This window comes from Chenopodium quinoa, unplaced genomic scaffold (assembly GCF_001683475.1).
Source record: "Chenopodium quinoa cultivar QQ74 unplaced genomic scaffold, ASM168347v1, whole genome shotgun sequence".
Taxonomy (NCBI): Eukaryota; Viridiplantae; Streptophyta; class Magnoliopsida; order Caryophyllales; family Amaranthaceae; genus Chenopodium; species Chenopodium quinoa.
Genome location: NW_018743032.1, coordinates 2789638 through 2804333, shown reverse-complemented (window position 1 = coordinate 2804333; position 14696 = coordinate 2789638). Strand labels below are relative to the sequence as shown.

The 14696-nt window shown below is 33.6% G+C and overlaps 1 protein-coding gene across 1 annotated transcript; it reads left to right on the top strand.

Annotated features, from left to right (window-relative positions):
- The first annotated feature begins 5186 nt into the window (after positions 1-5186).
- Positions 5187-13568, top strand: LOC110730404. Its single transcript, XM_021910197.1, has 13 exons — positions 5187-6140; positions 6374-6942; positions 7709-7772; positions 8499-8900; positions 9804-9934; positions 10021-10129; positions 10236-10381; positions 10613-10686; positions 10792-10897; positions 10993-11195; positions 11390-12489; positions 12570-12838; positions 13148-13568. Exons 1-13 carry the CDS (start codon positions 6054-6056, stop codon positions 13164-13166), a joined length of 3279 nt encoding a protein of 1092 aa, XP_021765889.1. The 5' UTR covers positions 5187-6053; the 3' UTR covers positions 13167-13568.
- The last annotated feature ends 1128 nt before the right edge of the window (positions 13569-14696 follow it).

Below are 14696 nucleotides of genomic sequence, written 5' to 3'. Positions count from 1 at the left end.
CTATTTAAACTTAAGTAAAAGGGAAAAAAAAATTCAAACTTCAACATAATTTTTGCCAAGTCATGTACTTCAATAATTTCATATATTTTTTTGAATATTTTTATTAAATAATACAATATATTATAAGCTCCAAGAAAGTAATTAGAATATTAAAAATTGCTAATAAAAGATTTGATATATCCTTCCTAAAAAAATATTAACAACTGCAGAGTAGAAAGTTAAGAAGAAAAAAAATCGGATTCTTAACATGTGACATATTGATCTATTACCCCCAAAATGAGGGTATTAGTTCCTCTTTCTTCACCTCATACTACACCATCACTACATAATTTTCCTTACAATCACACCATCACTATCTCCTCCTTCCCTACATTCACATTCATTTTGCTTAGTTTGACTTTTATTTTCCTAGTAATACATCTCCCTCAATTCAAGCATGCCCGTAAAGTGATTAGAGGTTTTTTTTTTTTTTGGTTTTTTCCCATAAAATTGGTATAATACTACGACAACTTAATTGTACAATATCACATTAATACAAAAGGATTGTCAATAAAAAAAATAATACAAAAGGTGAAAAGGTTGATAATCCAAATAGGGAATATTAGTTTCCTCCTATTAGTCTTTGCACTACTCTCTCTATGCATGTTTCAATATAAATGTCTCAATTTGATTAGAACATTTGTCATTGCTGAATTTTGACCAATAATATCTTTCATTATCAATAAGTACAATTTATAAAAAAAGGTTGATTAGACGATTCTATTAATCACTCATTCACCCATATGGATATATTTAATCTTATGTATAAATTACAAATAGAGGTCAGATATGTGAATAGTACAAAAGTTAAAGTGGGAAGTTTATTTTAAAATCGGAAGAGTACAATTTATTGTGTTTAATAGAATCAATTTAAGCCTCTCATAAAGAAAATTTATAGGTCTGTATCAAAATTCTTTTTTTTTTTTTTTGACGCAAAAATGCTTTGTTTCAGATAGAGTAACTCACGCAGTAATATCTTTTAGTTCAGGGAAATACTTAATATGTATAATCGATTATTATTAATTATATACTAAAAGACGCACCAGCAATTACATGTGTTATTTTCTGGTGTGTCCCTTTTTTAAAAAGAATTTTAAAATCTATTTAGGAAATTAATCTTAAACAAAAATAAAGTATAACAAACTTATACATAAATAAAAGATTTGATATATCCTTGAGGATCATGACAACTATTTAAACTTAAGTAAAAGGGAAAAAAAAATTCAAACTTCAACATAATTTTTGCCAAGTCATGTACTTCAATAATTTCATATATTTTTTTGAATATTTTTATTAAATAATACAATATATTATAAGCTCCAAGAAAGTAATTAGAATATTAAAAATTGCTAATAAAAGATTTGATATATCCTTCCTAAAAAAATATTAACAACTGCAGAGTAGAAAGTTAAGAAGAAAAAAAATCGGATTCTTAACATGTGACATATTGATCTATTACCCCCAAAATGAGGGTATTAGTTCCTCTTTCTTCACCTCATACTACACCATCACTACATAATTTTCCTTACAATCACACCATCACTATCTCCTCCTTCCCTACATTCACATTCATTTTGCTTAGTTTGACTTTTATTTTCCTAGTAATACATCTCCCTCAATTCAAGCATGCCCGTAAAGTGATTAGAGGTTTTTTGTTTTTTTTTGGTTTTTTCCCATAAAATTGGTATAATACTACGACAACTTAATTGTACAATATCACATTAATACAAAAGGATTGTCAATAAAAAAAATAATACAAAAGGTGAAAAGGTTGATAATCCAAATAGGGAATATTAGTTTCCTCCTATTAGTCTTTGCACTACTCTCTCTATGCATGTTTCAATATAAATGTCTCAATTTGATTAGAACATTTGTCAATGCTGAATTTTGACCAATAATATCTTTCATTATCAATAAGTACAATTTATAAAAAAAGGTTGATTAGACGATTCTATTAATCACTCATTCACCCATATGGATATATTTAATCTTATGTATAAATTACAAATAGAGGTCAGATATGTGAATAGTACAAAAGTTAAAGTGGGAAGTTTATTTTAAAATCGGAAGAGTACAATTTATTGTGTTTAATAGAATCAATTTAAGCCTCTCATAAAGAAAATTTATAGGTCTGTATCAAAATTCTTTTTTTTTGACGCAAAAATGCTTTGTTTCAGATAGAGTAACTCACGCAGTAATATCTTTTAGTTCAGGGAAATACTTAATATGTATAATCGATTATTATTAATTATATACTAAAAGACGCACCAGCAATTACATGTGTCATTTTCTGGTGTGTCCCTTTTTTAAAAAGAATTTTAAAATCTATTTAGGAAATTAATCTTAAACAAAAATAAAGTATAACAAACTTATACATAAATAAAAGATTTGATATATCCTTGAGGATCATGACAACTATTTAAACTTAATTAAAAGGGAAAAAAAAAATTCAAACTTCAAAATAATTTTTGCCAAGTCATGTACTTCAATAATTTCATATATTTTTTTGAATATTTTTATTAAATAATACAATATATTAGAAGCTCCAAGAAAGTAATTAGAATATTAAAAATTGCTAATAAAAGATTTGATATATCCTTCCTAAAAAAATATTAACAACTGCAGAGTAGAAAGTTAAGAAGAAAAAAAATCGGATTCTTAACATGTGACATATTGAGTATAATGTACTACGTTTATTACAACACCAATTTTCTTTCTAAAGAAAGTTAAAAATAGAAATCTATTTACGGGTTAAATACATAGTACATAGTTTTAAGAAATTAATTTGGTTAATAAGAAAATCAATTAATCAATTACCTATATACTAAAAGACACACCAGCAATGACACGTGTCATTTTCGGGTGTGTCCCTTAGGTTTTTTTTTTTTAATTTTTCGAATCTATTTAGGAATCAAATATTAAAAAAAAATAAAGTATAACAAACTTATACATAAATAAAAAGATTTGATATATCCTTGAGGATCTTGACAACTATTTAAACTTAAGTAAAAGAAAAAAAAATTCAAACTTCAACATAGTTTTTGCCAAGTCAAAAAACTTCAATAATTACATATATTTTTTTTGAATATTTTTATAAAATAATACAATATATTAGAAGCTCCAAGAAAGTAAATAGAATATTAAAAATTACTTAAAATAAAAGATTTGATATATACTTCCTCAAAAAATATTAACAACTACGGAGTTAAAATTTAAGGAAAAAAAATCAGATTCTTAACATGTGACATACTGAGTATAATGTACTACGTTTATTACAACACCAATTTACTTTCTAAAAATGTTAAAATAGAAATCTATTTACGGGTTAAATACGTAGTACATAGTTTTAAGAAATTCATTTGGTTAATAAGAAAATTAAAAAAATAATACCAATTTGTTGGTAAAATATACAAAAATATATAGATATTGTCAAATGCATATATTAAAATACCTATGTGGCTAACAAACTCTTTCATAATAAGTTCATTATAGTATTTTAGACAAATTTATGTTTTTTTTATTTAATTAAATGTATTTTTAATTTATGAATAATTATTTAAATTACTGTGCATGGCACGACACCTAACCTATAATTATTAAAAAAAAAATATGAGTAAAAAAAAAACAATAAAAAAAACAAGTTGGACATAACATGGATAATTTTTATAATTGGGTAGAAAGAAATTTTCATTTGTGGTATTTCTGTGTAGCCAGGGTTACTTTTTAAGGAGTTACTTATTTAAGGTTTACTCATTTGGTCAAGGGTTACTTATTTTGGAGTTAATCAGTCGATTAGCACATTTTCGTCAGGGTTACTTATTTAGGGGTTACTCATTCGGTCAAGAGTTGTTTATTCTGGGGTTATTCAGTCCATTAGCGACCGATCGAGTAACCCCAGAATAAGTAACCCCGGTCACACAATTAGCCAGCCACATATAAAAATTTGTGAATTTTCATTGAGCAACCTTAAAGGCTTTTGGATATAATGAAACTCAAATTACAGAGTACATATGAATTTAATCATTATTATTAACACATAACATGATCTATTGCTTTAGTATTAAAATCACGCATTTACACTTTTACGCTCATAAACTTAGTAAATCATTAAAATCTTTTTAATTAAAATTATCCATAGTTCCAAAATAAATAAATAAAAAGGGAAAAAGATATATGCAACCTATAAGAAGCTAAAAGTGGAAATCATAGACAATAAGTAAACATTTATTACACCGATTTATTCATGAATTGTCGATAAATTCCCAACTTAATGCTTAAAAAGGAAATATATGGCTGCATATAGCATTACCCATAAAAAATTACTCCCACCATTTTGGCACTATTCATTAAAAAATACTTTGACCAATGTTTGTAAATTATATATATAAAAAAATATAGTCTTGTGGGTACTTGTTGGAATCGTCTCAATGAGTAGATTATTAATATTCAATTGTTATAATTTATAGTTAATAATAATTAAAGATATTATTAGTCAAAATTTTGCATCGACGTGCGTAACATGTTATTATGAGGTACTTAAAAAAACCAGAGGGAATATAAAAATAAAATCTTTAAAAAATATAAAAATAAAAAAACACTTGTTACAAAAGGGTATAATTGTCACAATCAGCATCAAGGACATCAACTTACCATCAATTTTAGGAAATTTTACAAAATAACACCACAAAAAAGCCACCATTAAAAAAAAAAATAAATAAATAAACTTTATTATAACACCACAAAAAAAAAAACCAAATATTTGATTTTACCACCACATAATGGATTCTTGGATGGAATCCGTTAGTGGGGCCTAAAAGACACGTGTCAAGTTTCTATTGGTTTAAATGAATAAATTAAAAAAAAAAAAAAAAAAAAAAAAACCTTACTCCTAACCCAGCCAGCCCCACCACCGACACCACCTGCCCCAGCTGCCACCAGAACCTCCTGCCTCAACTAAAACCGGCGAACCAGTCCAACTTCCATCCAATAACCGCCGACTCCACTGCTTCTCCCCTTCCTCCTCCCCGAAAACCACCCCAAGCCCATCAAACCACCACAAAACCAACCTGACCACCGCACAAACCCCCTTTTCCTCCACCCTTGAAACGGCCAAATCGGCCATGGAAATCGACCATTCTGGGTTTCCATGGTCAATTTCGGCCGTTTGAGGGTGAAGGGTTCCCATGGTCTATTTTCTTGGTCAGTTTCCCAGATCGATTTCGGTGGTTTTCGATCATTGTTTTCGGCTTCTATGGATTTTAGCGTCGGTTTTGCGGTGGTGGCTGGGGCTGGGGTGTTTCAGGTTCGGCTTAGGTGTTGGAGATAGGCTGGAGATGCCGGTGGTGGGGATGGGATGTGGATCAGGGTCGCCGGTGGTGGGTGTTAAGATCGCCGGTTGTGGTGGTTGGGTTGGGTTAGGGGTTAGTTTTTTTTTTATTCTTTTTTTTTAAAATTTTTTTTTCTTTTTTATTAATTTATTCATTTAAACCAGTAGACAATTGACACGTGTCTTTAAGGGGTTCCACTCACGGATTTCATCCAAGAATCCGTTAAGTGATAATGAAATCAAATTTTTGGTTTTTTTTATGGTGTTATTATTTTTTTATTTATTTTTTGTGTTATTATCAAAATCGTGTCTTTTTTGTGGTGTTATTTTACAAGTTTTTCTCAATTTTATACTCCCCTGCTGTGTGGCCGTGTGAGGATAAGAGATATATCAGGGACCCTATTATGTAGGATTATAAATACTATTCTTACTTCCTCCCTTTCGCATTTCTCTCTCTCTACTTTCCTTCTATTTACTTTCTCTCTCTTCAACTTCTTCTTCCTCTCAATTCAACCGCCATTGATGCATTTCTCTCAACCTCTAATGCAGTAAAAGTTAGGGTTTTCGCCATTGATGAACCACACTAAAAGCTTCGTTTATTTCGATTCTTGAGAGTTTCACTCGTCGTTTCTTTCCTGAAGTAGTAAAAAAGAGTTCATTTTTGCCTCAAACTTAATTCTGCAGAAAAATGGAGGTGCAAATGCAGAGATTCGACGTTTCTCAGCTCCTTCACTCTCTTCCTGATTCTTCATCTTTCGGCAACAAAACAGTAACTGTATTCTCTCTCTAAAATCTTGAGCTTAACAGCTTTCATTTCAATCGATTTTGAGTTGTTTGAGTTCAAATGCTAGGGTTTCAACTCTTGATTTTGTGTTAAGTTTCAAAAGAAAATCATCTAATCTAAGTTTCTTTCAAAGATTAAGCTCAAAATCGACGATAATTTTGGAAAAATAATGTTCAAATTTTTTTCTCGTAATTTTTTGACTGAAAATGGAGGTAAAATTGCAGAGGATTGAAGAAAAACTGCCGGAAAACATCTATCCATCACCAATCGGCGAAAAAACAACCGTTCCAAGCATCGAAAACGTACTAATGAAGGCGATAATCCGAGACGACAAAGCAAAAGTCATCGAACAAGCGGAACAGATCATCAGCTCCTCAATCAAAAACGAGTCCGAACCATTTGATCGAGTAATGATGTCAAAACTCCTCCATCTCTGCTGCGAGTTCGACTCGGTAAACTCGGCAGAAGTCATAATCAGCGGCGAAATCACAAGTGGCAGCGTAGTTCCTTCAGTTAACGAAATCGATGGTGGTTCCGGCTTCGCTCCGATACACACCGCCGCTGAAAACCACGCTCACCGCTGCATTGAGCTGCTCCTCCGTAAACGAGCACGTACGGATGTGAAAACCAAGCGTAAAACTGCTGCTACTACTGCTGCTGTTGCTGCTGGTGCTGGTGCTGGTGCTGCAGTTGTAGCAGGTGCAGCGCCAGGTGAAGGAAGTGGTAGTGGACACAACAATACTTGTGCTGCCAGACGTCTGCTCCCCCTAGAGTTGGCTCTGCGCAGTAGCAGGTCCGTCCAAAAACTTTTAAACTTTTTTGTACTATTCCATTGCTTTTTGTATTTCATTAGTATTTCTTTTAGTACGGAGTACTTTTTATTTTCTGAAAAAAATCTTTTTGTTTGCAATTGAATTAATCGAGAAAATAAAACAAAATAAAGGAGACTTTCTATTTTTAGAAACCTCTGTTTCTTCTTTTATTGTTTCTTTTGCGTGTGTTCTTTTTTTTATGTTCGTCTTGATAGAGTAAAGATTTCGAGGTTTTTTTTTGTGTGTTCTTTTTTACCTTTTAGGTGAAATAATTTTTCAGTGTTAATGCATGTAATTTCATGGAAACTTCAGTAGCTAAATAAATTATGGTATGAGTGTCTATTTTTACTTTGTGGCTAAATAATTCCATTTTTAGAAATGTATCATTTTCTTGGTTATTTCCTTGTACATTATTTTCTGTTCACTGATGTGGAGATTTTTGAAGATGCTTTAGCGGAAATTTTATTATTTTGGTAATATGTTCGTGGATGGTAAAAGTATGAGTATTTATTTAACTTCATGTACCAATATTTCCATTTTTGGATGAGTGTAAGTGTGTAACTTTCTTGGGGGTTTTTTTTTTTTTTTCTCTCTCTCTCTTAATGATGACATTATGTATTGGTTTTTATAGAGGTTATGTGTTAAATGCAACGAGATTATATTAATAAATTTTCAACTTTTTTTTTTTTTCGTGGGTCTTGTACTAGTTTTAAGGCCTTATCATTTCTACTCGTATTAATTTTGAAGGATGGAGGTGGACTGGGAACCAGATCAGCCACTAGACGAGCTGTTGCTGCTGCTCAGTGAAAAGGTAGGGCAGCTTTTTTTTTTTTTTTTAAAAAAAAGCTTTAACTTTATTATCACATGTTATGTTATAATGAAAAAAAAAAAAAAGAAAATTTATATTCATAAATATAATTGGATATGTTTGAAACTTTGAACTACTGTTGTTAACCTTGGAATTATTCCACTAATCTTACTCAAATACATTTTGAGCGGGGATTATATACAATCAAAATATTTATGGTAATTTTTCAAATAATTTTTCTTTGATAATATGCTCATTTTGCTTAGTAAATTGGAGTAGCCAGCTTTATAAATAGTAATTTAATCAAAATAAATTTATCATAAATTGGAAATATATGAAAGTAAACATGTGATATGTTGTACAAGTATAACTGTATAAATTTTGAACACCTAGATATTCTTGTCAATCACTTTCATAAATATATAATCACTATGGATTAAGATTTTGAAATATGTGTATGCTTGAAAAAGTCAAATAATTTATAGCAACACTAGTACTTGATCATTATTACTGAATTAGCCTTCACATCATTGCAAAAACCTTCATCCATTATCTTTACATTTTTTCCAAAATCTGGAAAATATATGAAAATAAATATTTAGTACTAAAAAGTTCCTGAGACACTAGAGTATATGATGAATCGCCATTCCCATATATGTATACAACAAGTAATATTTAGCTGTCTCTATTTTCATGTTTTGACTGATTCCATGAGTTGCATGGATGCAGGATTTGGGAGCCATAAGAGTGCTTTCTGAAAAGACAAAGGACATAGGAGAGGTAGCGTACAGTATAGCAACAGAAGGACGGGTGGCAGCACTGGCTGCGCTGTTGATGGTGGCTGCAGAGAAGGTTAACGGGTCGGTGCTGGAGGTCCGAACCAACTCAGATTTAGTGGCGGAGAAGACAACGGTGTATAGTGGTGTGATCAGGGAGGCCGTCTCAATTTATATGGGAAATAAGGGCAAGCTTAAACTATCAGAAGAAAGCAAGAATGGCACTTATAGTGGTGAGTTGGAGAGGAGGAAAATACTACTTAGGGAGATGGAGTTGCTCCGTTTCTTTGGGGCTTCTCCTCATAATAGGTGTGTGGACAAAAAAGCCACATCTCCTCTTATAATTGCTTCTAAGGTAACCTTGCTGTCCTCAGTAAATTCATATCCCCTGTTTTCTCTCCCTCATGGCTTCATCCTCCAATTTTTAAATTTTATTTAGATTCGTCTTGAACTATACTTTCATAATATCAATTTTTTATAATTTGAACAAAAATAACTTAAGATATTTAAATTATAAAATTTGCATTGGCAAACATGAAATCCCCAACGTTGCGATTATAAAAAACGGAGGAAGTATGTGATTTTGGAAGGGCAATTTAATTTCCATGGTTTATGGTAATGCACAATAAGTATGACATTGTGTATTATTTTGTAAGGAAAATTACATGCCAATATCCATGTAGTGTTAGTGTTAGTCTTTTCCCTGACCGTCTCTTATTTTTTACTTAAGTGACCATTTCCTCCCAACACCACCTTTAAAGATGTTTGGGATGAAGTTGTATTACTGTGAGCCTTGCAATGCTACTATCTTACAAAATATAACTTTTCCATGTAGTGTCTATTTTGTGAAGCACTTATCATTCTTTAATCACATATTCTCCATTGGGTTGATACATTAGCTAATAGCAAATGGAAGTTTACCTAAACAAGGGACTACAATAATAAGAGTAGATTTAGTTTCTTCCTTTGACAAATATAGGCAGGCTTTATCTTCACCCAGTTAGACAGAGGGTGATCCTTATGTATTTTTTGATACCAACAAGATGAGGCTGCTAGCCCAACGTGGGATTTCTGTGTACCCGAAGAAATAAATAAATTCAGAGAAAATGACTGAAATACAAAATTAGAACCTTAAGAAGATATGCTGCTAAAGTTAAATCAGTAGAACAGTAGTTGTTCAGAATGAGACTTGCCATTTTTTTCCTAAATTTCCTGTGGATTCCTCTCTGATTCTTCTTTATCTCTTTTCTTTCTGAAGGCCGGAGATGAAACTGTAATGAAGTTGCTTCTGCAGACAGGCATAATTGTGAGTGAGGCTGATGCAGAAGGTAACTCAGCCCTTCATTGGTCTCTTAAAGCATCAAAAGTGTCAAGCCCTGAGCATATCAGGTATTTTATATTTTTTCGACACCAGAGATTTTTGCAACTTCCACAGAAATTGATTGCTGAGATGTGAAACTTTGGATGCTATCTAGAATCTTGGAGCTTCTTCTGAAGCATGGTGCAAGAGTGAGGCAAAAAGATAAGCTGGGATTGACTGCAGTTCACATTGCTTCTGCAAATGGGAACCTTGAAGCTCTTAAGGTACATTAGAAGTGCTTGCTTAATAATGCTAAGATATTCAGACTCAATTTTGGTACCATGATGGATGACTGGTGACTGTATCTTTTCTTTGTGATGGTTGTTACAGATCCTGCTAATTCACGATCCTGACAGCATTTATGTTACATCTGAACTGAAGGAAACTCCTTTGTTTTTAGCTGCAAAAAATGACTTCATAGATTGTGCTCAACTCTTGCTGAGTTATGGAGCAACCACAGACGTCCATAATTTGCGGTTAGCAGTACAAATCTTGCTTCATTTTACTCCTTCCTTCTTCCTATTCTACCCTTGTTATTTCACTGTATATCTTTAGTGATCAATTTGTTGATTTAGCTTGCTTTGTCCTCTCTTGACCTTGAAGCTCATATACTTTTAATTTTTTGTAAATCATTGCCAAAAGCTCAGCTAAACTAGATGTTATTATCTAAGGCTTCTTTTATCCCTTGCTTTATCTGTGAATTTCAGTCGAGAAAGACCTATAGACTTGGCAAAATCACAGGAAATGCGCTCTACTTTAAACCGAACCAGTATAGTCATAAGTGAGTTCGTCCTACTAAATTTATATTAAGTGTGGGACAAATTGATTTTTACTCGAACTTAAGCTAGACTAATCAATAATCGCATTTCTTCTACCATTTACACAGCCAATAGGGCATCCAAACAGAAATACACAGCATGCATTCACAATGATCAAGTGGTCTCAGAATCCTGTGAAGCACTTTGGAAGGAAGCATGCTCTACTTCTGAGAGGTATTTTGGTTTGACCTAGGCACCATATATAGTAACGTCTTTTTATTTTTCCTAGTACTGAACCAGAAATTATGTTTCATGTTTGTGAAATCCAGTGTCGACTCAAGTGCAGATTGTGATATTTCCAAATACTATGCATCACCAACAGGATGTGCTAGAGGGTCTGCATGCTTCTACCGCCATGGTGAAGGGGAGATGAGAAATCCAAAGTCAAAACTTGGCATTGCTCGTTCTACTGTTTTAGCAGAATTTAAGAGAAAGATTTTTGTAGGAGGACTACCACCTAGCTTGGACTCTGGTAAGAAATTTGTGTGATCCATGAAAGACTAACACTTCAATTTTTCAGTCAATTAAAAATATCATTCCCTATGTTCTGAAATAATTGCCACATTGATATTGTAATTTAAACTAGTAATATTCTGACAACTAATTTGAAAAGAAGATGGCATGTAGTGATCACTCATTTGATCTTATGCTGATTTTGTGAGGCAGAATCATTAGCTGATATTATGGAAGAGCAATTTGGTTCAGTGGAAGATGCCAAAGTATTACAAATGGAAATTGAAGATCAAGTAATGTCCCGGGGTTTTGGCTTTATTACCTTCCAGCAAGAAAAATCTGTAGCTGCAGCTTTGGAGGTCCACTATACCTATATCTGGGGAAAGAAAGTTGAAATGAAAAGTGCAATTCCAAAATGGCTATCATCCCAAGAAGACTGTGGGGATGAACCTAAACAAGAGCCAGTACAACAAGAAAGCAACCAAAACCAGTGTCAAGCTCAAAGCCAAAGTGATCAAAGTTCCGTTGAGGGCATACCTGGGAAGATGTCTTGGGCTGATCGAGTGGGTCAAGAAAAACCAGAAGATTCAAAAAATGAGCGCAAGGTCCACAGACCACAACTTTCTGGCCAAGATATGCCTGGATGGTTTGCTACTTTAAAGAAATGGCTTCCTCAATTTTTAAGAAAGATGTCAAGGAATTCAGAAGGAGAATTTTATTCCCTGTCTTCTTTGAAAGCTGATTTTAAGGCAATATTTGGGCTGGAGCTTGACCATGCTTCTCTTGGATACTCTAAATTGAGTGATTTTATAAAGTCTTACCCTGAATTATGCAGGGTTAAGATTGTCCACACTGGTGGTCAGGTTCCTAATCACATGATCCTCTTGCCTAATGTGGCCCGACCTCCACCACTGGTTGTACCAAGGAAAAACATCTCTGTGTCCCGCCCAGTCACGCCAGCCTCTGTACATGATGATGCTGCATCTAATTGTGGGACTGTTGGTCCAACCAAAAAAGAATCTGACTGTGATACTCATTCTGATAAGTCTTCTGAGAAAAATCTTGATGTTACTGCTGTGAAAGAAGTTTGTGGAAAGACAGAAAAACTTAATTGTAGTGTTACATCGCCTCTGGAGTATTCCAGGCTACTGCAGTTTTTGGAACCAGACCCTGTGTTTCTTGCTCGAACATGGCTTTGGACTGGTGGCTTCAAGGTTCTAGATGAGCAATGCAGGCGAAAACATTTGATTTTGGAGGCCCTTGCTCGGAAGAGGAAACAAGTGTACTTCCTCAAGAGCCTCAAGTTCTACGATGTAAGATTTCTGACATCGAAGCATTAACAGCTCTCTTCAATTCAACCTTTTAAATTTCTCCTTTTCTTTTATGGGTCCAGGACTATGCAAATAGCCTCAAGCAAGGCAACTGCTTCGCTTGTGAAAAAAAGAAGATGATGTGGGCTAATTACCCATGCCAGCATCTGCTGTGGTGCGGTGACTGCAAGGTTGTAGCCATGAGGATTGCTGCAGTCGGTACTTCAACTCACAAATGTGTAGTTTGTGACGAGATGGTGGAAAAGATTGATTTGATACCCTGGACTAGAAGGCAACATCACAGCTACGAGGACATGGAATTCCCTCCAGTTCATGCTGCATATCTGAGAAGGTAAAATTGTGTCTTCCATACATTTTGGCTATTATTTAAAATCATTTTTTGCTGAACTCATACTTCCCCTCCAAGCCACAGGAAGTGTGAGGGTTCAGCATGAGAAACGTATCGACTTTGCAAGCCAACAATGAACTTTCTGCATCTTGCATTAATGACATTGATAAAACCTTTATAATTGTAAAAGTGTCAGCTCTAAAATTACGATTTACTCGTAGTACATTATTTGCAAACAGATTAAACATTATTCAGACAATGCTTTAGTTGATTATGCTTTTACTGATATATGTTTGTTCTTTCGTTGCACAGTCAAAGACTTCAAGCTTGAAGAGAATTTTTTCGGGTTCATTCAACAAGCTGCGTAGACACTGTAAAGGATTCTTATTTTGAATGCTGATAGAAGGTGCAGAAGTTTGTTTTCGGGTGTATAATTTTTGGTTCGTAAGACTAATATTTACCCCTCCCATTTTGCTTTAACGAGTTTCTGAAACCTACTTACAGTTTCGTACGGTGATGTATGGGAGGTTGGAAGTAGAAATATCAAAATTAGCAAGAAACGCCCTAGCATATTATGGGGCGTATAGGCAGTAGTAAAGCAGCAAGTATCCTTACTGCAGTTAGCGTAGTACTCTGAAGATAGGTAGAAAAATTCCTACTTTTTGTAAAATCAATGTAAATGAAGTTGCTACTTAGCATTCGAGTAAATAAATTTCCTTTTTTAGCTCTTGAAGTTGCATTTGATTTTGCCAAGGCCAAACATACATGTTCAATGCAATTGCAGCTTCTTGCTGCCTGTAAATTGAAAATATTATTAAGAATTTGCATAAACTTTGGCTTATCTTTCTCATTAGCTCATCAAAGAATATATAATGTTACAATATTCCTAACCTAGAATAAATGATATACTAGGAAACTAGGATAATCCCAAAACACATAATAATATCACGAATATATCCTAAAAAATATACCACAAGATATTCTCAAAATATATTATAACGATATTATCTCAATACCCCCTCAAGTTGGAGCATGTGGTTCAAAAATGCCCAACTTGGAAAGAAGACGGTCAAACTGGGTTTTGCCAAGAGCTTTTGTAAATATGTCCACAAGTTGAGAAGAAGTAGAAACATGGGATGGAGAAATCAAGCTTTCATTAATTGCATCACGAATAAAGTGACAATCAATCTCAATGTGTTTTGTTCATTCATGAAAAACAGAATTATTTGCAATGTGTAACGCAGACTCACTGTCATAAAATAACTTGATCGCCTTCGTATGTTGCACACCAAACTCAACAATAAGCCCTTAAGCCACTTAAGCTCACAAGTAATCGCAGCCATAGATCTATATTCAGCCTCTGTAGATGACAGTGACACTATATGTTGCTTCTTTGTCTTCCACGAAATAAGTGATTGGCCTAGAAATACAAGCCAACCTGTCAAAAATCAGCGAGTGAGAGGGAATGCCGCCCAATCTGAGTCACACTAACCCTGCAAATTCAAATCACAATCGGCACGTAGAAGAATTCCCTGACTGGAGTGCTCTTTAAATATCGAACCACTCGTAGCCCCGCATCCTAATGCTCGATTCGAGGTTCTTGCATGAATTGAGATAATATATGAATAGAATATGCCAAATCAGGACGAGTGACTCCAAGATAAATCAAACGACCCACAAGACGACGGTAGGACTATGGGTTCACAAGAAACTCTCCATTAGCAAGACCTAGTTTGTGGTTTTGCTCTATAGGAAACCCACTCACTTTAGCCCCCAACAAACCTGCTTCAGAAACGATGTCTAGAGTGTATTTTCTATGACACGGAAATAAACCTGCAGAACTTCGGGCTACTTCTATACC